This window comes from Neopsephotus bourkii, unplaced genomic scaffold (genome assembly GCF_033783945.1).
Source record: "Neopsephotus bourkii isolate Nb327-2 ecotype Australia unplaced genomic scaffold, CSIRO-AGI_Nbou_v1 NB_1474, whole genome shotgun sequence".
NCBI classification, from domain to species: Eukaryota; Metazoa; Chordata; class Aves; order Psittaciformes; family Psittacidae; genus Neopsephotus; species Neopsephotus bourkii.
The window spans coordinates 325,198-350,694 of record NW_026901950.1 but is presented as its reverse complement, the minus strand read 5'-3'; the positions used below and the strand labels follow the sequence as shown (position 1 = coordinate 350,694).

Sequence of the window (25,497 nt, the reverse complement as noted above, 5' to 3'; positions counted from 1 at the left end):
TGTCAGCAGTGCCACAGCTCCCTTGAGATTGTTTTTAAATGCCCGGGTAAAAACTGTGAGGCTGAGCCTATCTCAGACTGAGACAGGCATCATGCACAGCTGGGCTTGCATTTCAATGTCTGTGCCTCAGCTTAGTTCCCTACATGCCCCCCACTGTCACCTCTAAAAGCGAGTGTCACCCCAATCAGAGACATGCAGCAGCTCAGCTCCGATGAGGATTTAAACCCTCTCTGATGCTGTGCTTGGCTTCATAGTGACTACCATTCTTACTAGGTTTAAAACATTTTTACTCACTCTGTTTTCTTCAGCTTTTCCATTCTGGAGAACAGATCCACTGCCCTCTTCACCGGCAGATTCCATATCCGACTGTCCTGCAAGCTACACACAGATTCACTCTTATCAGTACCACACGCCCCCAAGGAATGAGCAGTTGATTTGAGGGTCATTGCCACAACACACTCACTTTATTTCCTCAAGCTGAGGGCACTGTGATGACCAAGTCAATGATCCTCTTAGCTGTGATGCTCTCACTTCTCAACCTGGCAAAAGAAAGAACCACTCAAACCAAGCAGAGGGAAGACAAGCACCCCATGCATCACACGGCAAGCCAGTCTCAGACGTGTGCCTGCACATCACCACAGACAGGAGGTGGCCTGACTCTGCCTCCTGCAACCAACTTTATACTCCTTTTCAAACAGGGCAATGCAATACTCTTGATGTCAGCATAAAAGAAGAGTCACGCATATCCATGGTGCTCCACACAGCACTGCGTTACTCTCTATACAGTGCTGCATGGAGAGCAGCCTTGATTGAGTTGATGTAATTAAATTGCAAGACAGAAACAGAGGACAGAGAGAAAGAGACAAGGCTTTCACAAGCAAAGACTCATTCTAGTGTCTTCAGGCTTGTTATTCCTCTTAAGCTCTTTGACAGAGCAGCAGCAAAGTCGTCGCCATATCTCCTACTATGGAAGCTAAAACATGAGGGGGAAAAACATAAACACAACAAAACCCAAAATAAATAGCTCACAGAGCAAGTTAAATCACCAATTTTTAAAAAGCACTTTATTTCTTTCTTTAACATTGTATCGGGCTCTTTTTACAGAGCATCTTTATCTTTTCAAACATCAGTGCAAAGAAAACCCCAAGCCGTTAAACTTACACATCAACTGTAAATACCTCAAGAGACAGGTTCTGCCTTTTGGTACAGTGACACCATGCGTAGGTGCTGCCACAGACAAAGAGTCAGCCTTACCAGTGCTCCAAAAACGTAAGGACCCTGGAGACAAGGGTCACACAGGGACAAACCAAACTCCCACAAACAAAGAGTGTTTCTCAGCTCCCACATGATGAGCTGCTGAGTTAGGAAAGCACTGATTTTGGGCCAGATACTTTAAACTTGGGCAGCAGAGTAGCCAGAGTTGTTCAAAATATAAAAGACACAAGGTGTTTAGGGAGAGTAACTCTTTTATAGAAGAAACTGGTGGTGTTGAAAAAAACAAGCAAACAGGGAATCTTTCAGGCACATGAGCACTCCTTTGTATCAGCTGTGGAAAGTACTGATTATGGGATGCATTGGTACACAGCACCCTGGGCTGCAGGTCTGAAACAGCATGACTGGGGGTCCTGAAAGCAGAAACCCACCTATGGCCCTGTTGCCCCAAGTGCCCCCATCACCCTCCCTTAGGAGGGGTCCTGGAACCTCCAGAGGGGGTCAGGAACATGCTGCACAGGGGTGGTGGCATAATGTATATGGCCCACGGTCGCTAGGAACATGCCTGAGGTGATGCTTGGGGTCCCACAGCCCTTTGCCTACCCTTCCAAGATACACTTCTCAGAGTGCTGGTATCTGCAGACCATAACAAAAGCAGGCATGGACTAGAGTGAGTATGAGCCAAGAAAGAAGCCCCCAAAATCCTGTATTACATTCTCCTAATGGAAGGGAACAGCCCAACCATTTTGGTCACCTACTAAGCTGCTTGTGGGCCCCCTGCACTGCCCTATGCCTGCATGAGCCATTTACAGTTAGGTTGTACAATCAGAAAGCTTTTCTGACAGCAAATTGCATGGTATTCCAGTTCTTCTTAATGGAGGCAAAGAACAATCAGTGCTGTCCTTTTTACAATGGTATTGCTAGCTGGGAATAGCAGTTTTCATGTCTGTTTTTTGCTCCTCCGCCTCACATCAGAAAACTACATTCTCTTCAGGGCAAGGTAATTCTCCCCCTTGCTGCTCCCCATCTTCTACACATTAGCAGCTCTACACATACTCCTCTGAAGTCAGCCACAGAATCACAAAATGAGACCTTTTCCATGACAGGATCCAAAGAAATCCTCCTTGAAAAGGCCTTCCAGCATTACAGAAAAGCACCAGTAGAGAGCACCTGAGATTGCAGTTGTCACCTTTTGTTCATCTGGTTTATGGTGATTTCATACGTTCTCATTTGTTTGCAGGATTCACCCTGCCTCTGCACAGTCAAGAAATACCCATCATTTTCTCTCTTCTCTACTACACTAATTACCCTATTGTTTGATTGTTTCAGTCAAAACAAAGAAGCATACAAAAATATCTTTATATTTATATATATCCTTAACATCCTTCCCTCACTCATAATTTTATTTCATAAATTGCTTTAGTATCAAAGTTATGCTGTTCAGATCAGCATTTCTCACACCTTCTTTCTCACCCTTCTAAAGCAAATCCAGGCTCTCCCTTCCAACCCCTTACCCTTTCTCCCCACCACCAGCCCATCACACTCAGTGTGTTTACCTCAAGTGCTCTACAATTTTACAGCTGGCCAGAATTTCCAGACAGTCAATGTCCATGAGACATCCTCTAAAATCCAAACGAGTCAAACCCTGGCCCAAGTTCATGACAGAAGCACAGCCAACATGTCCGGGGTTTTTGAACTCATACTTGAAATTCAGCAGGCTCCCGATGTGCTGGACTACTTTGAGGTCCTGTGTTTCAAAAGTGCAATGGCAGACCTCAATGACCTTAGGCCCTGTCAGATTAGTGGCTGCCAGTTTCCTGAGAACCTCAGGATTACATCCTGCTTATCCTGCATCCAAGTTTCATCTTGTTCAGCTAGCAGCATGAGAAATGTCCTACGTTCTTTTGACAACAGGCCTGAGAGGAAGATGTGCAAACTCTCCATTATCCTGGTCTTTGCCTTGTTCTTTAAAGTCCATTTTGACTTCAAAAATAACTTCTTCCTCAAGTAATTCTTGTCCACCCTCTTACTTACCATGAGACACAATGCTGCAAAAAACTCTTTCAAACTCAAGTGGACAAAGGCATGGCCAACCTCTGGGCAAGCGCCACTCATCTTCACCTCAAAAGCAGTCAGCAGTCCATGTAAGGAAGCAAATTTCTTCATGTGCTCTGGAGTTTCTCCAGCATAAAATACAAGCTTTTTTCTTCCAGCCCTTTCATTGCAAGATCATAGAGACCCAAAATGGCCTTTTTGTTGCAGTGCAGCTTAGCCTCCTCACCACCTTCATGCTCTCCCTGCTGTTTACTTATGAAGATGAGAAGCGTTTTGATATAAAACTGGGTCATAGTCTAAGGAAGCTCCACGTTCATCTGATGTTTAAGGAGCAAATACTCCAAACAGTTGCACACAACCTAACACAGAGCAGGGATGTGGCACATGCTGAGAAGCTTAATGTTGTTCTTCAGGTGAGCAATGGCTTGCTTTTTGAATGAATGCTGATGAAAATAGTGGCTGGCATATTCCTTAATCTTCTCATGGTCAAATCCCCAAATTTCTGCTAGCAGATTTACTGTAGTTACTAAGAAGTCAGGTAGTCTCATAGATCTGATGGCTACCAACACTGTGCACCCAGGCAGGAGCTTCCCATGACAGAGGTCTGCAAAGAACTCAGATACACATACAGGAAGTAAGGGTTGGCCTTCCCTCAGAACAGCCTGACATGTCCATGTTAGCTGCAAACTCATCCAGCCCATCAGAGATGATCAGTGTACAGCAGGTATTTTCCAGCAGGTATTGGAACACTGCATCAGGGCTGTCTTCTATCTGAAGGAACAGGTCAAACAAAAGCTCCTTCAGAGTCAATTCTTTTTAATAAATTCAGCTGCTGAAAACTCAAACAGGAAAGTGAAGAGAAACTGAGGTAGGTCACCTTCAACCCATTTCTGACAAATGCTGTGCATTAGCATGGTCTTGCCTGTACCCGGTTTACCAGACAAAAAGATCGCCTTCGTTGTGCCTGATGGGACCACACTACAAAACAGATCGGATACATTCAGGCTGTACACACATATTCTTCTGGCTTACTCTGGGGTTCCTCTGTTCCCTCTTTTAAGCAGGAGGTTTTGCTCTGCCAAATGACAAGGTTGACAAGGGCTTGGTTGACAGCCAGTGGCTGCATTTGTTCTTACACTGCTACTCCTGCTGCTCTCCAGCTTCCATATCTCTGGCTGACAGAATCCATGAGGAGATGCTGGTACTTTTTAGGTGCATCTGAGAAAACAATAGAGCAAGTATGACGGTGAAAATGTTAGTTCTGAACAGTGACAGATCCAAAATACTACCCCTTATACACAGAGAAAACATGGTCTTGGTCAGAGGCTGTTCCACACAGGTGGGTAGAGATGACAAATTCTGCGTACACGAAAATAACTTGTAATTTTTCCTACTTTTGCATAGGGGCTGAAGGAAAACAAAATTAAGGGAAAAGGTGAAAGATTTTTTTGTAAAAATTAAATCTTAGTATCTCTTTAAGCTATTGGTACGTTATGCATATAGCCTCCTGTTCATTAGCTCCCTGTTCACCCACACTGGCCTTGTGCCACACTTGTCAGCTTACCAGCACCTTGGGATGCTGTTTTTGCTTTGAGAACTGGAGATCCCTGATGGTACCAGCATCTCTTTGCTGAAGAGAGAACAGTGGCAATCATTAAGGGTGCTCAGCACCTTCTGAAAAACCCTAACCTCACCATCCCAGCAGACAAGATCTGGCATCCTGGGAGCACCTCAAGGCCTTTCCTGTATGCAAACTGTTCATCAGAAAACAGCTCCAGCCCAGCTGCAGCTGCTGGGAGCTTTGCCATGCTCCCTGTGTTCCCATGTGAGACATTGGAGCATGGGCAACACAAAGCTAAAAGCAGAGGTGGAAAAGGGTGGAAGGACAGCTGATGAGGGAAAGGACATAGACTCTGGTGCAGGACAGCCTGCAGGTCTGCTCAGGCTACTCAGTCTTTCCTAGAATTACTCTGGCTCAACTCTGTCATCACTCATCTATTCAGTTCTTTGTTTTAGAGTGAGCTGAAACCATACAAGTTTTAAATGTGCTAGAGAAACTGTGGAGCCTTTAGTGGGTTTTCAATTGCCAGTATAGCTTCTGATTTGGCTTAAAAAAGAGCAAATACAGGGATGACCTACAACAGAATGCTTCACCAGCATATCACACTTCTAACAGAGAGTTCTTAGCCTGTGCCACTCTTCTCCACTAGATTTAGTACAGCTCTGCAAAGGAAGTGGATACTTCTTGTTATTCACCAGGTTCCATTGTCTGTGTATTTTATAACCTGCTGCATTAAGAGTTTATGCAGCTACTAAATAAAAGTTTCCCTCAAGTTGGGAGGTTGGGGTTTTTTTGTGTTTAAATAGGTCCTTCCTCAGAGGCAAGCACACCACTGCTCTGCACTCAGAACTACATACCGAGCTGCTGCTGTTTCACATCCTCCTCACGCATAGAGCTGCTGTGATGGTGACATCGAGCAAAACCTGAAAGTTGAAAAGTCAGAAACATGTCAAATGAGGATTTTGAATGGCGTATTATTAAAGCTGAGGAAGACTCCCCAGCAAAGCATTTGGGCAGCTGGAGAGGCGAAATCAGAGGGAGAAAACTATTTGCAAATTCAGGCTGAGTTTACAGAACTGCTTTTGCAAACGCTGAAGTAAAAGCAGAGGGGTATCTAGCTATAGAAAGTCAGCTTGGGCTGCCCCTCATGAGGCTAATCCATCCTCTAATCTCACCCGAAATATGCTACAGCCCTCAGGAGCGACCAAGGGGTGTGGGTTGGTTTAAAGGCCTTCAGTAATGGAGCTCCCTGAACCTCTCCAGGCAATTCATTCCAACACTTCAGTTTGTTTATAAGGATTTTCCTAGTGAATAACAACAATCTTGCCTGCCTCAGTGTGAACTGCTACCTCTCCGTTCTCTCCACTTGAGTCTTTCTGCAGAGAAATCAAGCAAGTCCTTTGTCTTCCCTGAGACACATGATCAGCTACAAGGATTCAACGTTTTTCTAATACTGGAACATGATGTTGTGCTTCACACAGCTGCTTATAGCCAGATCTTACCCTTCTGAGTCAGCGGCGGCACAGACATCAGAAACAGGGAGGCGCAAGCTTCTGGTGGAATCCTGGCTTTGAAAATCTTTGCAGGAAACAACATGAATTTTGAAAGGCATATTTTCCAAGAAATGTGTTAGGTTTAGCAAATGATGCTTTGATCCTTTTGCTCAATCCCCTCATTTGCTTAGAAGCCCAGTGCCAAGTAGTGCCAGAACATTACAAAAAAACCCTATCACAACAGCTCATCAAAACGTACCCTCAGAAACAGTCCTGCTGGCAGCACAGCTGATGGAAGGCAAAAATAATGAGGTACGTGTTCAGAGGAGCGTACAGCAATAGGGAGAGCATTAATGACCTAATCAAAGACAGCAATGGGTAGTGGAGTTTCAAACATTTGGATGCACATTTAGCAAAAGCTACCTGGTTGGTCAGCAATAGGGAATCTGCCAACCAGGCTGGCCCAGCCCAATCAGAACTTTTACATACTGCAGAGGGGGATAAAGTTCCTATGGTGCACATTAGGAACATGGTAGTGAAAACAGCCAGAGTTATTCCTGACTCAAGCCACGGCAAACTCACTCGTGGGATTTCTTTTGGTCAAGGACCTGGTGAATTTGTTGGGTAATGTGGGAAGATGGGGAATTCCAGTGTATACCTTGAGAAGATTTGATTTTAGGTGAGAATAGCCAGTAAATTAAACTGTATGCCGTTAACTGCCATATGGCACTGCATATTGCCACTTCCGTGAGGGCTCTATGCCATATCAAGGGTCCTATAGATCAATGAAGAATCATCTCTGGTGAATCTGGGCAAGCGCAGCAGTGTAAAGAATACGAGAATGATTCATGTGAAGAACTTGGGAATCATTGTTACCAATGCACCTGTGACCAGTGTACCATGTATAATAAATGTTGCTGTCAATGTAATGACGGGAAAGAAGAGGAAACAAGGGAATAGACTAGTCCCCTCTTTAATCATTTTGACTGTTAAAGTAATAAGGGTGCTTTATGGCTTTGTTTTACTGCTTGAGTGCTTTAAGGAAGGGGTTGGGTAAAAGTTTCTCAACCAGAGACAAGACCCCAGCAACCAAGGAAGAACAACAGAAAGGAGCCACGTCAATGTAAAGGAGAAGGCAGGATTGGCTGAGACCCAGGACCACAAAGTATAAAAGATTGAACCCCAAAGACCCCGGTGTGCGTCACTGGCGGCGTGGAGACTCCCCAGCGCACCCAGCGCTGCTTGCTTATTGCCTCTCAATATTAATCAATTGTAACAAAATAATTAAATCAGATCTGGTATATTTTAAAACTTTTGTAATTCCTGCATTTGTGGGTCAGGAAAATTTAAAAAAAAATTTGCAATTTAACATCTACAGAGTAAAAATGCAGTATTTCGGTTTTTTGTCTTCAAATGAATGTATCAAAACATCTCATCATTGAGAAACTCCTGAGCTACTACTGCATCCATGTTTTCCCTTCTCACAGCTATCACAATCCTCTCCACCCTCACAAGAAGCAGTAGGGAATCCCTACAGCACAGCATCCCTTTTTCCCAAATAGACCAAATTAGTCTCTCAAGAACACTAATATTCTCTCTGGGCAAAGTGACTTTGACCTGGCAGACACTTCCAGCTTGGGAATCCTGATGATATGACCACGCAGGGTCCCACAAGTTCCACAGAATCTTCCATCCTCAAATCAGGCCAATTCCTACTGAAAGGGTGAAGAAAGTGCCCACAAACAGCAGCCAGGCCTAGCAGTGGCGAAAAAGCACACCTGAAAATATGAACTATTGCTATTTGCTCCAGTAACTATTTTTGGAGGTCCTGATCTTACCCCAGACATTATGGTTAAAGGCAAGACTAAACCAAGTGGCTTGGTTGAAAAGGCTTGTAACTGTTGGACACAACAGAGAAGGCTGCCAGTTCTCACTGATGAGACACTGACCATGTGAATGAGGCACTTATGTTCTCTCTGCCTAGCCTGGTCTGTTAGCTCTGGGGGCCAAGGCATTGGCTGTGTTTGGAGATGGTTAGAGAAAGCTGGCCATTACCTTCTCCTGCTGAGCTCATGAGCTGTGTCTCCAGGTCCAGGGGGAGGTCCCATTCCATGCAGAGGCACTGTACAAACTGTTTCCAGGTGGCAAGGCCAGTCTCCTCCAGGACAAGGAGCACGACACTTTTTCTTTGTGGTTGGTGATCCCATCTAGGCCATTCAGGGCCAATCCTGGGAGGAAGCACTGGGAGGTCGTGAGCAGCCATACGGGATGGTGGCTGAGGAGCTCCACTAGCTGGGAGTGGGCACTGACTACATTCAGGTCTAGATTGACACTGAAATGGTGGTTAGAGGGTAGCAATGGGCATAGAGGTGAGAGATGTTCACACACACAGCCATGCTGTGGAGCAGCCAGCACAGCCCTTGATGACTTGATCTGCTTTTCTAGCCCTGGTCTAACTCAGAATAGCCTAGCTGCTGTACTGAGTGTAATGTGGACACTCCCAGCCCAGCCACGATACAGTGCAAGGACCACAGTCCTTACCTGCACACTGCCTAACTCAGCAGCACTGTGAAGGGCAGGAGCAAGCAACAAGAGTCAGTCTCTCTGGCATCAGCCAAAGAGAAGCTCTGTTGACATCTGTATCTCTACAGTGACCACATCACATATGACAAGCTTCACATGCAGCAGGAGGCACATGAAGGGACTCTAAGAGCAAGATATTTCCCTCATCAAAGCGCTCAGACAGCTGTTCTTGCTGCTCCTTTTGTGGGGATGAACAACTCGTTTCTGCTTTAGTGTCAAAGTCTCTCTCCACTTTCACTTCCTTCCCACAGCAAACCTGTGCAATTACAGTCTCCTACCTGCATTGTTGTGTGGTCAGCCTCCTGTTAGTTGCCAAGTGCAAAGACAGCTTCTGCTCCATTCCCTGATGAAGAACTGAACTGCTAGCAGCAGCACTTCAGCACACCCCAACCCACGGTGCATGCCCATATGCGGTTGTCTCACTCCATGTAGATGCCTAAGGATTGTAACACAGCAGGATGCAGATAGGAAAGGACATAGGCAATTACACAGATCACAGATCTAGAGCTCTGCCTTTGATCCCAGGGTCAGCTCTGGAGCTTTTAATCTTTAGGTAGCAACTTCCACTCAAACCAGCAGTGACCACAGCCTGGACATTTGAGGACCCACTACTGGTGTGATAAAAACGCAGGACTGAGTCTTGTGCCCTAAGATGCAAGTGAAGACAGGCTTTACAGGAGCAGTTTAAAGGAATCACAGCTTTCCTGGTGTCATCGCCCTGTCCAACCTGGCCTGAACACTGCCAGGGATGGGGCAGCCACAGCTTCTCTGGGCACCCTGTGCCAGCGCCTCAGCACCCTCACAGGGAAGAGCTTCTGCCTAAGAGCTCAGCTCAGTCTCCCCTCTGTCAGTCTAAACCCATTCCCCCTTGTCTTGGATCCTGGTTTAAGCCCAGCTGATAACCCAGAACCATGCAGCTGCTCGCTTATGACCCCCCCCTTTTTCTCCTCCCCTTTCTGGGCAAGATGGGGAGGAGAAACGAAAGTATACCCCAAGGGTTGAGATAAGAACAGTCCAATAACTAAAGTATAACATAAAAATACTAATACTAATATTATTGCTACTAATAATAATAATTATAAAGGAAATAACAAGGGGAGAGAATACAAAACTAAAAGGGGAAAGGGAAAAACCCAAGAAACGCAAGTGATTCCCAGTACAATTGCTCACCACCCACTGGGCAGCACCCAGCCTGACACAAGCAGTGATCTAGCCCTTCCAGGTAACTCCCCCAGTTTATATACTGGGCATGATGCACTGTGGTATGGAATACCCCTTTGGCTAGTTTGGGTCAGGTGTCCTGTCTCTGCCTCCTCCTGGCTTTTTGTGTCCCTCTTCACTGGCAGAGCATGAGACTGAGAAGTCCTTGGTCAGGGCAGGTGCTGTTGAGCAACAACCAAAACATGGGTGTGCTACCAACACTGCTCTCAGACTAAAAAACACAGCACTGCACCAGCTACTAGGAAGGAAAAGGATAACTTTTACAACTGAAACACTGACATCCGGTCACTATAAACCAATTTCAAAAAGTCCCACTCCAGGTTTTGCTCAAATTGCTCAAGATGTTTGTCCTGCTTATGTTTAAGAGGATATTCCTTCACCATAACCCACCACTCTCTGCTCTCTCTGTACTGCCACTTCGAACAGCCTTGCATGTTTATGAGACTAAGCCAAATAAATGCAGCAAAAGTATGTGAGCTGACTGAGTGCTGCAGCAGAGGACGGGGTAGAAAGGGCCTCATCAGCCTTGTCTGTTCCTGCACTCCAAAAGACAAGCAGACATCCCACAAAAGCAAAGCTGGTGACACTGGATGCTCTTTTACTGATCTCTGATCCTTCAGGTCAAAACCATGTCAAAGTTGGTGTGTGATAACATAGCGTTGCCATATACTGCTATAACAGAGCATCACTGCAAGAAAGACTTTTTCCAGGTTCCCATTCCAGATGAAGCTTTCAGGATGTGTTTTGTGAAAAGGGAGGCATCTCTGGGATCCACCAAAATGTGGGCAAACCCCCCAGTTTGTAAAAAGCCTCTAATGCCCATCACTCACTATTCTAACAAAAACAACATCAAAGTTCCTGATGAAATGCTAAAAAAGTTGGGCTTAACCAGGATCAGTTTTCTCCTCAGGCATAAATCCAAAAATTCAAACCCTGAATGTCTTGCAAAGGACTCTGCAAGTTTTCATTCAAAATTTTTATTATGAAATGCATTTTATATTCTCAGTTATACAAATAAAGAAGGCTAACAGTAACACATACATTAAAAACAAAGGGAGCAATGGAAGACTTAAAAATAAAACATTTAAAATTTTCAAATTTTAATAAACTGCAAAATAACATGGTTTCTGGAAAAAAAAAACAAACCCAGAACACTCATTTCCCAGTAGCCTGATGAGTCAAACTTTAAGGACTTTCATTTTACATTTCCCCAGCCAAGAAAAAAACCCAGACACCTGTAGACAGCAACACCCGACTTTATTCCCCTGGTGATGACGAGCCACTACTTAATATTGAATATAAATATTGAATCATGCCAATGAAGACTGGAAGCCATTCAGACAAAGAAAGACTATGAATTAATTTCATATGAACTGATGAACGACTCATATTCAAGAAGTCTACACTGAGAATTTAGATGAAAACGCAGGTGGTGCTTGCAGCTCTTGTGCTACTACTGTTCCACTAAATAAGGCCATCAGAAATGATGGGCACTGACCTACAATAAAACACTTCTCAGCTCAGAATGAAGCACAAAAACCTCCTGAGACAGGAAACGTTTGAGCCTTGACCCCTGGCCTCACCCTTCAAATGTAGAAACACCATTAAAACACATTAAAAAACCACTCCTCGCCTCACCTCCCCAATTCCCACCATTCCCAGCCACAAAAAAACAACCAGATTTGAAGCTGTGACAATTTCTTGCAGTGTCTAATGAGCATTGGCTACATACCAAAAGTCCACAAACAGAGCAGTGGCACTGAAACCAAAGTGGGGTCACAAAACAGAGGGGCTGGGGGACAATGTCCACTGCCTTCATCTCTTCACTTGTAACCCACCTCTTCACTGAGGTATGCAGCAAAATGAAAGTAAAACCATCTAGGAATTCCCCAACTGCAGCTCCTCTGTGATAACAGCAGTGAGGTGAGTGAAAACACCCACCCAGAAAAGCAGAAGAGTGTTTTCCTTAACTAAAATATATATAGCTAGATGATAATTCAGGTAGATTTGGGGGAGTGATCCAAAGAAATGGGACTTGGGGGTGAATACTCTCTGTGGAGCAAATTCTGACTTGGTTGTGGTTAAGGCTCTTGCAATGGGAACATTTTTATTTATATGCATTTACTCTGGCACACAAAGAAATATTTATTTACTATTTTCTTTATATCTAAGGGGGGAAAGCAACATGGCTTTCCTTGGGAATAGGGACAAGGTTTAAGTGAGAGCAGATATAAATAACCTGAGAATAAACCCCAGGTATCTAAATAGAACTGTGTGCAGAGACCTCAGATCTAGCCAGATCAGATGCAGCAAACTAATATTATTAGTATTTCTCTATACACCAGAGAAGCGATGCTGGACAATCAGATGCAGCCTGCACCTGAGTCCCACACAAGGCAAGGTGGTAGACACCACTGTTTCAAAATTCACTTATCAGAAAATGAGTAAAAGGGAAAAACAACACCCCCCAAAAAAAAACCCACAACCAAACACATGTCCAGCAATGCCCACAACTCCAGACAGAAACACCTGCTCCACTTATCAGGCCTTGAGTAGGGTGCAGAGGATGGGGGGAGCTCTGAGAGAACTGGCATGGTTAGAGGGGACCAATGAGTGGATGAAGGAGAACAGGGGTAGATGGTGAGGGACCAGAGGTGGATGAAGGGGACCAGGGGTGGAAGGAAGGGACGGTGGGGTGGATGGTGTTTCCACCAGACCACAAGTTGCCACTGCACTACCAATGCAACCCCTTTATGGACAAGCTAGCAATTTTGTGCCTGAAAATCCCCAACAACATCCTTGACAGACTCCCATATATCACTTCAGTTAGGAAAAGCTGTGATACTGGTAAGACCAAGCCATTAGGCCTTAGCTGAAATAACTTTACTTTTTAGCATGAGTATGACTTAGCACCTAAATGTGACTGCTCACTCAACACGGGACCCCTCTGAGGGCTGAAACCTGCCCCTGAGAGGGCATGATAATGTGTTAGAATTTTGACCTGCAAACTGCTTGTATCTGCTTCTGTAAATTGCTTCTTAAGCAGGGACATCCCTCATGTTAACATCCCTAATGTTAACAATTTAAACAGAGAACTAAGCACGTAGCTCGCAGGTATTAGCAGTTGATCAATGCTACTAAAGCTAAAAGGTAATCAATAAACTGTTGTTGTAGCCCTAACCCAAGTGGTGAGGAGGATGAGAGAACTACAGTTATATAACTTGCTGAATTGTCTGTGTGCATGCTTCAGATAAAATCGTATCAAGATCAGAATGTAAAGTAGAAAAAACCTTGACATTTACTGTGCTTTGGAGACATGTATGGAAGTTAGAACCTCACGTGCTCCTGGCACCAGCAAAGATCTGTGCTTTACAGTGAACTGATTTCTTTGAATCACTGGTTTGGAGAATCACTATAGTTTGGAGAAGAGGAGATTGAGGGGTGACCTTATTAGTGTATATAAATATATAAAGGGGGAGTGTCACGAGGATGGAGCCAGGCTCTTCTCAGTGGCAAACAATGATGGGACAAGGGGCAATGGGTACAAACTGGAACACAAGAGGTTCCACTTAAACTTGAGAAGAAACTTCTTCTCAGTGAGGGTGACGGAACACTGGACAGGCTGCCCAGGGAGGTTGTGGAGTCTCCTTCTCTGGAGACATTCAAAACCCGCCTGGACACGTTCCTGTGTAACCTTATCTAGGTGTTCCTGCTCCGGCAGGGGGATTGGACTGGATGATCTTTTGAGGTCCCTTCCAGTCTCTAACATACTGTGATACTGTGATACTGTGATACTGTGTTTGATCCCAGCACCAGGGAGCAAAAGGCATCTCCATGAACGCATCCAACCTTACCCCTGGACGCAGAAAAGCAACAACCGCGGCCACCCGCGCCCGCCCGCACTCCGAGCGCTCACGGGGGACTCCTGCTCCAGCCGCGGTACCCACCGGAGCGCTGCCCGGCGGTCACAGGGGCAGCGCCGTCCGCTTCAAAACAGAAGCTGCCCGACGGCCGGCGGAGCACGTGGGGCAGCGGCATCGGCTCCCTCCCGGGCTCGGCCACCGCCGCCTCCCTCAGCTCTGCTCCTGGCACTGGGCTGCGCCCTCACGTCGGGGGTGGGAGTTGGGGGTCCGGGGGGTGCGCGGGAGGCGAAGGCGAGGCCCGGCTGGGCTCAGCGGCTGCCCGGCCCTGCACTGCGCCGCCGTTTCGCGGTGGTGCCCTCTGGGGTCTGCTGGACGCTTCCCTCATTCTCCCTTCAGCAGAGCCCCTGCTCTCTATGCTAGGGGAGCCGGCTTCTGCAGCCCCAGTGAGTGGGCCCCAGCAGGCGCCTTTGGCTGGCATGGCATGGCAAGGCACCTCTAAGGGTGAATAGAAGGTGGTGTTTTTTCCCTGCCATTTCTTTTTTATTAGTGCTTGTCACTCCACTGGAATGTCAGGAGGACTTGACAGGCTTGACAGAAGCCAGTTCCCATAGAATTAAGCAGGCATTCCCATGCAGACAGGGGACACGTCACCTCAGTATCAGTGGCTTTAGAGCAAGAGGGAGCACGGACAAACCTGTAGCTGGTACTGAAAAAGCCAGCAGAGACAGCATGGGGACAGGGTGGGAAGGGAGGTGAGAAGGTGCCCACTGCACCAGGGCTTCTTCAAGGCTACCGCTGGCCCTGCTATGGTGTCACTGTGAAAGCTGCAGTGTCATGGACACGGCTGGTTGAGGCTCAGCAAAGATAAACCTTCCTTGGCTGCCGTGGAGCAACCTGCAACCTGAGCCCACTCCATGTGCTGCAGTCTGCTCCTCCACCAGACTTGGCACCAAGTCCACTGAACAGATGTCAAACCCAGCCATTGTGTGGAGCAGGAAGCACTGGGGAGGTCAGAGGCTCATTCCCCAGGGTGTCCTCACCCATGACAGTGCTAGGGAAGCAACCACCATGCCCCAGAAGCTCAAGAAACCGAGGCTGTCCTGTTGCCAGCCTCATAGGATTCTTTCCAGGAGCCCCAGCTTTAATACAGTTTTGTGTGGAAGAAGAACATCATCCTCTGCCTTTGTTAATGTGATCACTGCTACAGCCTTAGGTGTGCTGTCTAAGATCCCTTCTAAGTGAAGAGACAAGTATAAAACAAGGAAGCATGAATTAGTACATGAAAATAACAGGCACTTCAAATAAATTGTAGGAAGAAAGAGGAACCTGCTGTCTAACTGGACTCCTGCTCTTTCTCTTCTGATCTTTTTGGCTTCCTTATAATTTTATTTGCTTTTCTCAAGCTTGTTCCCATTGTCTCAACAACACGGGCATCGCAGTTTACCTGGAGCTCTACAAAGAGTACAGGCTGTGTATAAAAAGCACCCAGGGTGCAAGGTCTCTGTTACTGTACTGCACTGACAGTTCACATCCATTTACATTTTTTCACCCACACCCAGGTCTTTTAGTATAACTGGTTCTGAGTTTACTTGAGTTCGGTAGTGTCACTGGAGTTGTCAAAATCAGGAGCCTCTTGGCTCATGGTAGAAATGAAACCCAGCATCAACACAAAAGATGCAACATTTCCATAATGTAATAACGAAGATGCCAGAAGGTAAGCAAAGCCTATTTCTGCTGCCTCCCCTGAGTGCTCATCCAGAGCCCATGTACTTCAAAAGTCCAAGCCTTCCTCCTAAGCACACAAGTCCTTAAAGGTTCCAGAGAAGTAATGTGCATAGAAGTGCAGAATTCAAGATTGTTGCAGAGGAAAGGCTCCATGGAAGTACAGTTGCACAAAAACTGGAGCATTTATTACAAAAAGGAAAGAAAATTAAACTGAAACTCATTTAAATCAGCTCATCTTTTAATTTTAATTCACACATGATCTTTCTGTTTGTACACAAATTCCTGGGCTCCTTTAAGAAGAGATCAGCTTTATAATCTATTTTGAAGAAAATCAAGAAGCAAATGATTCGGGAAGCTAAAGTCAAGTTGTACAATTATGTATCCCTAAAAAGGGAGGATAAAAGAGAAAAGTATCGTATTAGTTTATGTCACACTCCCAATAAGGGCTTTAAGATCCAGGTATTTCTAAATTCTGCTTACCTTTCTTGTGATGATCTCAGGATTTCTGATCTCAAATAGATGAAGCCCTTTGCTGTTCATCAGTGAAGTCAAAGCTGGTTCGATCCCTATGGAATCAGTAAACCAATGCAGTTACAGGTACAGCCATCCTGGCTTGCTGCTCATCATGTGCTGCTACATTTTCTGCCTCTTGCCAAAAGCTGGTTGTGCCTCAATGCCTCACAACCTTCAGCCTGACAGAACACTTACTTTTCCTTTGTCCCAGCCATTTACAAAAGGTTCCCCATTCCCCAAGTGAATCCAGCAGAAATTTACTTCAGTAATGTGGTCCCTCAAAGCTGTCAGGGTTATTGATGTATTTTTTAACGCTTAGGTTTAGGAGTCCTGGTGTTAAACACTTTAATGGAGTAGGCTGGCACTTCCCCAAAGGGAAAACTCACTTGAAATCACTTCTGGGATCCCAACAACCGAGATCATTGTCTGCAGGAAGTTTCTTATGGATGGGTCATTCTAAAAGCCAGAAAATTCATACACAACAGGTTTTAAATACATCATTTTGCCACAGATGGCCTGGAGAATACTTTCATAGGACTTACCTCACTTGGATCAGCTGTGCAGTTAAAGACTTTAAACTCTATCCTGAAGGGAAGGACAAAAAGGAGGGGGGAAATCATTACAGGCTGCAGAGATCCTCTTGTTATGCTGCTCTCAGATACAGGCTAAAAAAGGCAGAGAAACCTCCCCCCAGAGACCACAGTACCAACCTGGAGTCCAAAGGGTGCAGAATTAGTTTCTTTTCTGCATAAGCAGCTTGGATGGTGACCGTGATTTCCTGCACAAAGATGAACAAACAGCAGGGTTGAGACGTAGCTTATCTTGCCTTACAGCAGCAAGTTTCATTTGGTCATTTTGGTTTACTTTTTATGACCCAGAGTTCAACATCCTTCTGGCTTTGCCTCCAGATATTACTAGAGCAGGTCATTTTCCTTCTCTATTTGCATGCAGTGAATTCCTCCCTGATGCCCAGAGCCTCAGCCTGTGGTGTTCTACACTGGCTTATTCACAGGACTGATGCTTTTGCCATTTTGTGAACCAAATCCTGCTTATGCAGGAAAGAAATGGTTATATAGGGTGATGTTTCCCAATGACCATCCAGTTCAACACAAAGATTGTCAGATAGAATGTGGAGAGAACAACCACGGATACTACAAGTAGCCTTCCTATAGTGTTTGCATTTATAACAAAACTAAAAAAGAAAGCAGTCTCTGAATTCTGGCCATTTAGGATCATTTTCTTGCTTCTGCCTGTATGCAAACATCCATTTAAAAGGAGCGTTTTGTGATCCAGGAGGCTTGCAGGCCAGGAGCAGATCATATCCTGATGGCCACAGTTCTGGGCACCACCTCTAGTTCAGTAGTTTCCTACCAGAAATTAGCTTCAAGAGATCACCTGAAGCAGAAAGACCAGCCTGGAATACTCTGCTCATGTGGGATGCTTGCAGAAGGCAGGAGGGAACTCTACTCAGTTAGGGTTTAAGCCTTTAAATTGAAGAGGCCAGTCTACCCTTAGGCAGGGATTTGCTTTTATGCAGTGTTTGGTGTCCATACCAGCCCATAGTTACAAGGCTGGACAGACATACTGCTTTCTTGTGACGTTACCATGACAGCAAGGCTGTTCACATTTCTTTTTTCTGCCTCCTTTGATTCAGTATAAAGGAGTTTGGGGTAAAACACAGTGTAAGCAGGAACTTTCATACAGGCATATATAGTGGAAAGGGTTGTATTTTGAGCTTCGCATTCTCCAGAGATGTACCTCCGTGTCATGAGAACCATCTTCCAAGCAGGGACCAGAGCTAGAATTTGGGAATGAGGAAGTCTGAAGTTTCAAAATAAATACATTCCCGTGGTGCCTTCATTCTCTCCTAAAATACCTCAGCTAAAGGGGTTCACTGTGTCTGGTACAGGTTAAGGGGAGCTCATCAGAGCTTTCTGCTGCTTTTACCACCTTGCACACCAGTGATGGGCTAGCCTAATAGGGGAGGCACTGAGCCAGCATGATTGCTGTCATCATTCCCAGCTTTAGCTGTTGAGGGAAGAGATGGAAGTGTTAAAAGGAACCGATATGCTTTCTCCATCTCCCAGGGTTCAGCCACCCACCCCTCCCAAGGTCTTCACAGTCAGGAGAAGCAAGAACTGACCTTCTCCATGTACAGAACCATCAGGGACTCTTCTCCCACAGGAAGGGTGCTGACCTCCACTGCTACCAAGGACTTCACGACTGTCCCTTCAGGCTGAACAGAGATTTGGGGATGGGCAAGACTCCACACCCTGGCCACAGAGTCATTATAGGAGGTGCCTTTAAAAATCTGGTCAAGTGAGGAACAACAGAAGAGTCAGGCTTTTTCCCACAGAAATGCGTCCCTTCTGTAGTCCCAGTTTTTCCTCCAGCTCACACAATCCCAGTAATTCAGCTGGGTTGGAGGGAAGCTGTGCCAGCTTGGAGGGTGAAGAAATCCTTGCAAGACACAGTTTCTCCATCAGTCCCTGGTTTTCCCCATCAGGCCCACCCAAGATTCAAGTTGTCAAGGGAAGGACACTGTTGTTCCAGTGCAACAGAATCTATTTGAAAAGTTCTTCATTTGACATAAACCACTTTGAATAAGACCAAAGTTACCATCTGCACCGCATTCCGCTGGGCTTCCGTATCTTCCATTTCAAACAGCGCCTTCAGAAACAAACCAGAAACAGGTTGTCGAAAGGCACAAGAGAGGTATGGTCAGCCCTGATGCAGGCTGGATGGCCAGAGTGGCTTGTGGCCAGGTCAGAGGCATGGCTAATTTCCCCCTGAGCTCACCCCTTGGCTACCTCAGTACTCCCACAGAGAGCCACATCACTTTGCAGTTCAGAAGGCATGTTTTCTACCAGCTGGTGTTACTGCTCTAAGGTATAGCACTGCCTGGTAGCACATTCTTGCTAAGAAGGCACAAATTTCTGACCAGGATCACATGTAGTGACTGACTATAGAAGTGTCTTCTACAGAAACTAACCCTCACAAAAAAAAAAGGTATTTAGGGAATTTTTTACTGTCTCACCACAATGCAATGTAAGGAGGAAACCACTCCTGAAATCACCTGCAACTCCTCTCCTCTGATGGTCAATTCCAGGCGCTTGTCTAAGAAAGCTGCCGAAGCCAAAGAGTTGAGGATGTGCTCAGACAGCCAGAAATAAAGCATCCGGGACTCAGTCAGCAGCGACGGGGAGAAAACAGAGTCACTGAAGACATCGGAGTAGTTCTTGTACAGGACAAGGCCCTTTAAAGGGAAGCAAGCATGTTGGTCAGCTCAAGCAGCTGGCAGACAGGGCAAGGTGTCAATACCTGTGTTTCCATTGCAAGGTGAAGGCTGGACTTGGAGCAGAGCACGAGCTGTGTGCCTGGGTAAAAGACTGGCATCAGGCCACACTGCAAATGCAGATGCAGCCCATGCTCTGTATGACAGCAAGGGACCAGCCGCTCACAGCCCTCCTGCAAAAGTCACCCCCAGAAAACTTCTGGTCTCTGAGCAGCATGGGTTACTTTACCTTGTGGTGGGATTCTAGGTAATTTGCTTTTATTAAAGGAACTGATGCAAGGGAGATATCGACGCTGATACCTTCATCCCGGACAAAATTTTCTGCAGGAAGAAAACACCAAAACCTCACACCACAATGTGACTGCGGGCACAGCATGTGGCAGTCACTTTTAGGACTTGCTGCAGAAGGTGACTGGGAGTTACAGAAGGATACAGAGATGTCTCTTCATCAGGGACTGCAGTGACAGGACAAGGGGCAATGGGTTTAAACTTAAACAGGGGAGATTTATGTATACTGAAGAGTTTTTTTACTGTGGGATTGGTGAGACATTGGAACAAGATGCCCTAGGAAGTTATGAATGCCCCATCCCTGCCAGTGTTCAAGGCCAGGTTGGACATGGCTTGGAGCAACCTGATCTAGTGTAAAGTGGCAGGGGGTTGGAACCTTCCCATTCTAGGATTCTATGATGGGACTGAGGGACCCCGTTCCTTTGGGTGCTAGTGCTGGGTCCTGCTACTGCCCAATGAATCCCTTGGAAATGGTGGAAGCTACTCTCAGTTTTACATTCCTTTTTTTTTTCATGTTCCATGTCCTTTTCCCTGATATTTGGGACTGGGAACCATGGGAAAATCATCAGCAGGCATATACAGATGATGTAATATCTCAGCCTTAATACTCCAATGCATGTTCCTGTGCTAGCTAACATCAGTCCTTCTGCAGTTGTTCCGCACCTCTGGTCATTCCATAATGAAGGAGAAATACCTCATTCATGAAGTGAGGCATTTCACATCTTTCAACCAGGGCAATCACCCTTATAAATCAACCTGATACAGAAAAATTCAAACCAGAACTTTGCTAAGGTTTATTTCGCCTTTGCCTGAGGACTTGGGATCCCACATACAGTTTCAAAGGATTTTTTTGATGGATGTAGCTATTGCCCTGCTGGGGCTCAAGCATTAAAAGTTGCACATGAAAAAGAAAGCAGAAAACCCAAGGATATTTACCTGCTAAATCATGTACAAAATTTGCCAGCACCTGGGCAAGAAAATTGATTTCGTTGCACACCTACAAGAGGAAAAGAAGGGGGTTAGGACTTCGGGATGTGGAGCAGAGCTGGGGCTCATGGTGAGACCTGAGGGCTGTTTTTCAGTCCAGCACCATCCAAGATTCCAGTATCAGTACAACCTCTGACCCCATCCAAGCTGGGGTGGGGGCAGGTTTTGTGGATTCTATTTATTTGTCTTATTTTTTGCAAGCTCTAAAATGCTATTGCCATTATGTTGTGTGCATACGTGAGCGGAGGTGTGTGTAGCAAACTGACCTTTCCTCCATCCACAGGCGGTGTCTGATCTTACCTCACTCCTGAGAACAAACTTCAAAGTGAAGGAGATGAAATCAGTGAAAAGCTGCTTCAGCCAGCCCGGTCTGCACAGAACATGAGCATGGTCAGGGATCACTCAGCAGTCCACAGGGTGAGTGTTGCTTGGGATGAAGCACATGGGGACCAGCAGCCGGGCAAGTGAAGCCTGATTTTGAAAGGGGACAGACTCACTCCTTGTCTCCTTGCAGGTGAAGCATGAGTTTGTGGAAAGTCAGGTAGCAGTCCGAGGCATCAGCAGCCACTTGGTCCTTCTGGCACACTGCATGGGATGAAAGAAAAGAAAAAGATAGCTAATTTGCCACCAAGACAAAGGAGGATGAGTGCACTTTGCAGACCCTGCATACCTGGAGCAGGGCATCACTGCAGAGGGGCAGCCAATGTCCCCCACACCTCCCAGGCCATGCTTCCAAAAGATCCAGGACCCTGCAAAGCTGGGCCTAATGAGGTACCCTGGACCTGGATGGAGGGTTTCTGCTGAGATAGTTTACCAAGCAAGCTTCTTTGCACTTCATTTGGATACGAGCTCCTTTGTTGTTTCTAACATAACCCAAGAGGACCTGGGCAGTATGTACAACCCACAGACCAGAGCAGGGAGGGAATTACATTGTAGTGCAAAACATTAGAAAATTGCAGTATACTGTCATCAAGACCTTCACACTGTTCTCCCCTGGACCCTACCAGGAAAATGTATTTTGAGGCAGGAAAATGTATTTTGAGGCCCGTGTGATAACCCACATTCCTCTCATCCTTTATGGAGGTTTGCCTCTGTCCCTTTCTAGACTGGGTCTACTGACTTTCTCAAGAAATAGGCTTTGCAGAAGTTTTTTATACTGGCTTCTGCTGCTTGATCCATTAAAACTACAAGTTGAGGGCCATGTCATCTCCTGTCCTGTGTACAGAGGGTGACAGAGACCCACTTGAGGCTCCAGCTGCTACCCGTTCCCCACAGAGCTGAGTGGAGCAGATGCCCAGTCCTTCCTGTTACTCTGGAGGAAGCACACACCCCAAGACCCTTGCAGCCTGCGATCCCCAGATGTTACTTACTCAGCTTAATGTTTATCTGGAGGTCAATGGAAGACTCGATTTCAAAATCAACTGAATGAAAAAGCTGCAAACTGTAATGGCAGAAGAGAGAACATTTAGCAACCTGAATGCTGAATGGGATGCATCTTCTCCCTGACCCCCTGACAGCCACAGGGTGGGTTTTGTAACACTTTTCACATCAGTCACATTAGTGTAAAGCCCCAACATGCAGCAGCACATTCAGATATCCTGGTTTCAAATCGTTTCAAACCACTGCCTTAGTAGCACTTGGACCAAGAGCATTAAACCCCTTTTTTACACCACTCAAAGTATATAGAGCAGCAAAGGGGAGGGAAGAACTTTTATGCTTTGGTCATTTGTCTCCTCACGCAGGGGGTAATGGTGAGGACAGAAAGGCAGAAAGCAGGATGAGAAGAGCAGTGATAGGGCTGAGCAACACTGCTAGCATATAAAACCTTTTCTCATGTAGGCAGGAAGCAGCGCTGCTATCCAAGAGAGCCAGAGGACTGCAGCCCCTCAACAGTGACACATGCCTGTGGGCAGGAGCATGAGAGGGGCATGGTGCTCGGCGACAACCAGCCCCCTGGTACTTACAACCAGGCCCCAGCATAGCCGTAGTTCAGGGTCCCTTTGAAGAAGGCTGTCACGTTTTTAATGGCAATGTGAATGGCATCGTTCTCCTTGAGCTCCACCTCACTCTGCTCGATGGACAAATCATTTACCTGTATGCTGGAAACAACAGAAACCTGGTTTGTCACCACCCCCAAGGCTGCTTTCTGTGATCAGGCGAGACAGGTTTGCTAATGAGGACTGGGGGTCCCTAAGGGGCCTCTGCCAACCCTCGGGAGCTTTTCCGAACCACAGGGGTAGCGCCACGCACAAGGACCACAGTGATTCTGCTCAGCCTCGGTGCGCTGCTGCTCCCTGGCGATAGTCGGGGGTGAGGCAAGGAGAATGCTTCAAACAGGAAACACAGAGCACTGCGCTGCAGAAACAGCCCTGTTTTCATAGAATCCCGTCCTAGTTTGGGTTGGAAGGGGCCATAAAGCTCATTCAGTTCCAGCCCCCTATCACGGGCAGGGACACCTTCAACTAGACCAGGTTGCTCCAAGCCCCTGTGTCCAACCTGCCCTTGAACACTGCCAGGGATGGAGCAGCCACAGCTTCTCTGGGCACCCTGTGCCAGGGCCTCAGCACCCTCACAGGGAAGAGCTTCTGCCTAAGAGCTCATCTCAGTCTCCCCTCTGTCAGGTTCAAGCCATTCCCCCTTGTCCTGTCCCTGCAGGCCCTTGCCCAAAGCCCCTCTCCGGGTTTCTTGTAGCCTCTTTAGGCACTGGAGCTGCTCTAAGGTCACCCTGGAGCAGGTGCTGTTCAGGCTGAACAGGCCCGGCTCTCTCAGCCTGTTTCATTGCACTGCTCTCTGTTTACTGCAGACACAGCAGGAAATCCATCCTGTGTTTGCACCACTCCATTTGTTAACCCAACCATCAGCCTAAACCTCAAAGTCCAAATTGTCTGCAAGGCGCAGATCAGAAAGTGGATCTGTCCCAGGTCAGACCTTTGCTTTCACCAGGAATTGATGGATAAAAGATCCCCCCGAGGCCAGTTCTGGTCCCCTCCATCAGCCTGCACCTCCGCTGACATGGTGATGCAGAGACACTCACTTGGTCAGCCCATAAGCCACCTTGCCGAGGAGCCGCATGGACCTTTCCCCAGTGATATTTGGGAACTTGGCATTTCTGAATGCTGCTTGAATGACCTGTGCTGTTTCCTGGTTCACTGTTGGGAGAAAAGGACAAAGATGCCAAACGTCAACCTGTCCTGGCTGCAAAGCCAAGTCAGTACCTTGGGTTAAAGCTCTATAGGAGAGTTTCAATCAAGGCATTCCCATTAGATTAAGGAAGCACGAGTGGTAGTTTCAGAGCATTCTAAACACAAAACCAACTCCAAACCTGACTTGAAGAGCTGGTGGCAGCTGGCGATGGTCACATGTGGGCTGGACAGTGACCAGCCAGGCTGTTCCCAGGGAATCTAGCCCAGCTTTCACACACCTCACTTGCACCTTAGGGCAGGTTTTGGAAAGGTTGAAGGTCTCTCGTCCTTACACTGCACAGACTGTTGTGCTGCTTTGTGGTGCTTTGCTCTGTTGCTGCTTGCTCCTATTGCAGTCAGCTGTTGGGTCTCCAAAGGAAAACTTCTGAGATTCAAGTTTCTGCACCCATTTTTGTAATGTTATCCATCCAATTCTAGCTTTGGCATCAGGCGTAAGCTTGTACTGGACTTTTTCCTCTCAGAAATACCCTCTCTGAGTTCAGCCAAGCATTCTTCCCTACATGTCCCACTGTTGGAGGGGATAGAACAGAGCTGCCCCCACCCTTTGCATGAGCTCTAATTATTCTTCTTCCACCTGCAGAGCCCCCAAAGCCTTGCACAGAAACCCCAGTAGCAGAGAACCCTTATTTCTCCCCTTCTGTGTTCCCACCCCAAGTGAAGTGAGAAGTCAAACACACATTTGCTCTAGGTCTTCCATCACACCATCTCCCAGTGACTAACACTGCTAAAAGTTTGGGCTTGGGGATTATTTTCTAGATGCTTTGAGAGGTTGTGCCTGTTGAGTGCAGGTGCCCATGCTTTAACCAGTGCTCCCAGGCAGGTATTAATACATTTTATGGGATAAATGGTTGCCACAAGAGCCAGGTGAGCAAGAAACGCACTCCGTTGACTGCTCTATCACTAACCTGGGGTTGGGATGGGGGAAGTGCAGCCCGTACAGCAGGTACTTACGCAGCAACGCCGCAGGCTTGGTCATCCTGCAGACAATCCCTGTGAGGCTGTACGGGAAGGGCCCGAACTCACAGGCTGCTGACACGTGGACAAGCACTAGAAAGATCCTGAAGGTCCCCAGCCTCATCCTGCCAGCCCACAGCTCCAGCCAAGAGCAGAGAGCGCCGATGAGATCGACTGCTTCTTGACCGTGGCAAAGGCTGCTTTCATACCTCCGAGCAGGGCTCATTCAAAGCAGGACATGACTTGCTTCCTCCAGTTATCAAAACTCATCACACATTTCCTAATGTTCCTATAGTTTCCTTCACACTCTTCAAGTCACACGCCACCTTCCCCCCACAGCAGGCACTTGGGCTGCAGGACTTGGTGCTCCTGCCAAGACTGTTTTAACTCAGGACACGCACACATCAAAGCAAGCAGAGAAAGCTGCAAGGGGGATGGAGATTAGAAGGGGATGAAGTGAAGGGAGCAGCCTCATGCTCTGCCTCCAGACAGATCATCATTTGCTCCTCATACAGAAATATTCCGTAGTTTGCATTCCTGCAGT

General features: G+C 46.7%; 2 protein-coding genes across 3 annotated transcripts in view; both read right to left on the bottom strand.

The window, feature by feature from the left end:
* Nucleotides 1-14,163, bottom strand: part of NLRC5 (NLR family CARD domain containing 5) — a 50,762-nt gene extending 36,599 nt beyond the window's left edge. Inside the window, 15 exon segments of the mRNA XM_061369118.1 lie at nucleotides 295-378; nucleotides 464-530; nucleotides 894-973; nucleotides 2,769-3,036; nucleotides 3,039-3,419; nucleotides 3,422-3,891; nucleotides 3,893-4,079; nucleotides 4,082-4,270; nucleotides 4,273-4,485; nucleotides 5,686-5,890; nucleotides 6,745-6,809; nucleotides 8,377-8,496; nucleotides 8,499-8,718; nucleotides 8,863-8,887; nucleotides 14,042-14,163. Of these exon segments, the coding sequence (XP_061225102.1) occupies nucleotides 295-378; nucleotides 464-530; nucleotides 894-973; nucleotides 2,769-3,036; nucleotides 3,039-3,419; nucleotides 3,422-3,891; nucleotides 3,893-4,079; nucleotides 4,082-4,270; nucleotides 4,273-4,485; nucleotides 5,686-5,890; nucleotides 6,745-6,809; nucleotides 8,377-8,496; nucleotides 8,499-8,718; nucleotides 8,863-8,887; nucleotides 14,042-14,163 (2,696 nt within the window).
* A 1,487-nt stretch (nucleotides 14,164-15,650) lies between these two features.
* On the bottom strand, nucleotides 15,651-25,173 carry CETP (cholesteryl ester transfer protein). 2 transcript variants are annotated; one of them, XM_061369094.1, is made up of 16 exons: nucleotides 24,951-25,173; nucleotides 23,831-23,945; nucleotides 22,761-22,895; nucleotides 22,167-22,237; nucleotides 21,294-21,381; nucleotides 21,097-21,166; nucleotides 20,746-20,806; nucleotides 19,751-19,842; nucleotides 19,303-19,482; nucleotides 18,846-18,896; nucleotides 18,370-18,537; nucleotides 16,937-17,004; nucleotides 16,769-16,811; nucleotides 16,613-16,682; nucleotides 16,194-16,279; nucleotides 15,651-16,097 (listed from the first exon to the last, which is right to left on the bottom strand). In XM_061369094.1, the coding sequence occupies exons 1-16, from the start codon at nucleotides 25,075-25,077 to the stop codon at nucleotides 16,023-16,025; spliced, it is 1,500 nt and encodes a 499-aa protein (XP_061225078.1). In that variant the 5' UTR covers nucleotides 25,078-25,173; the 3' UTR covers nucleotides 15,651-16,022. The 2 variants fall into 2 exon arrangements, with proteins under 2 accessions (XP_061225078.1, XP_061225079.1); XM_061369095.1 differs by lacking the exon at nucleotides 19,303-19,482.
* Between the last annotated feature and the right edge of the window lie 324 nt (nucleotides 25,174-25,497).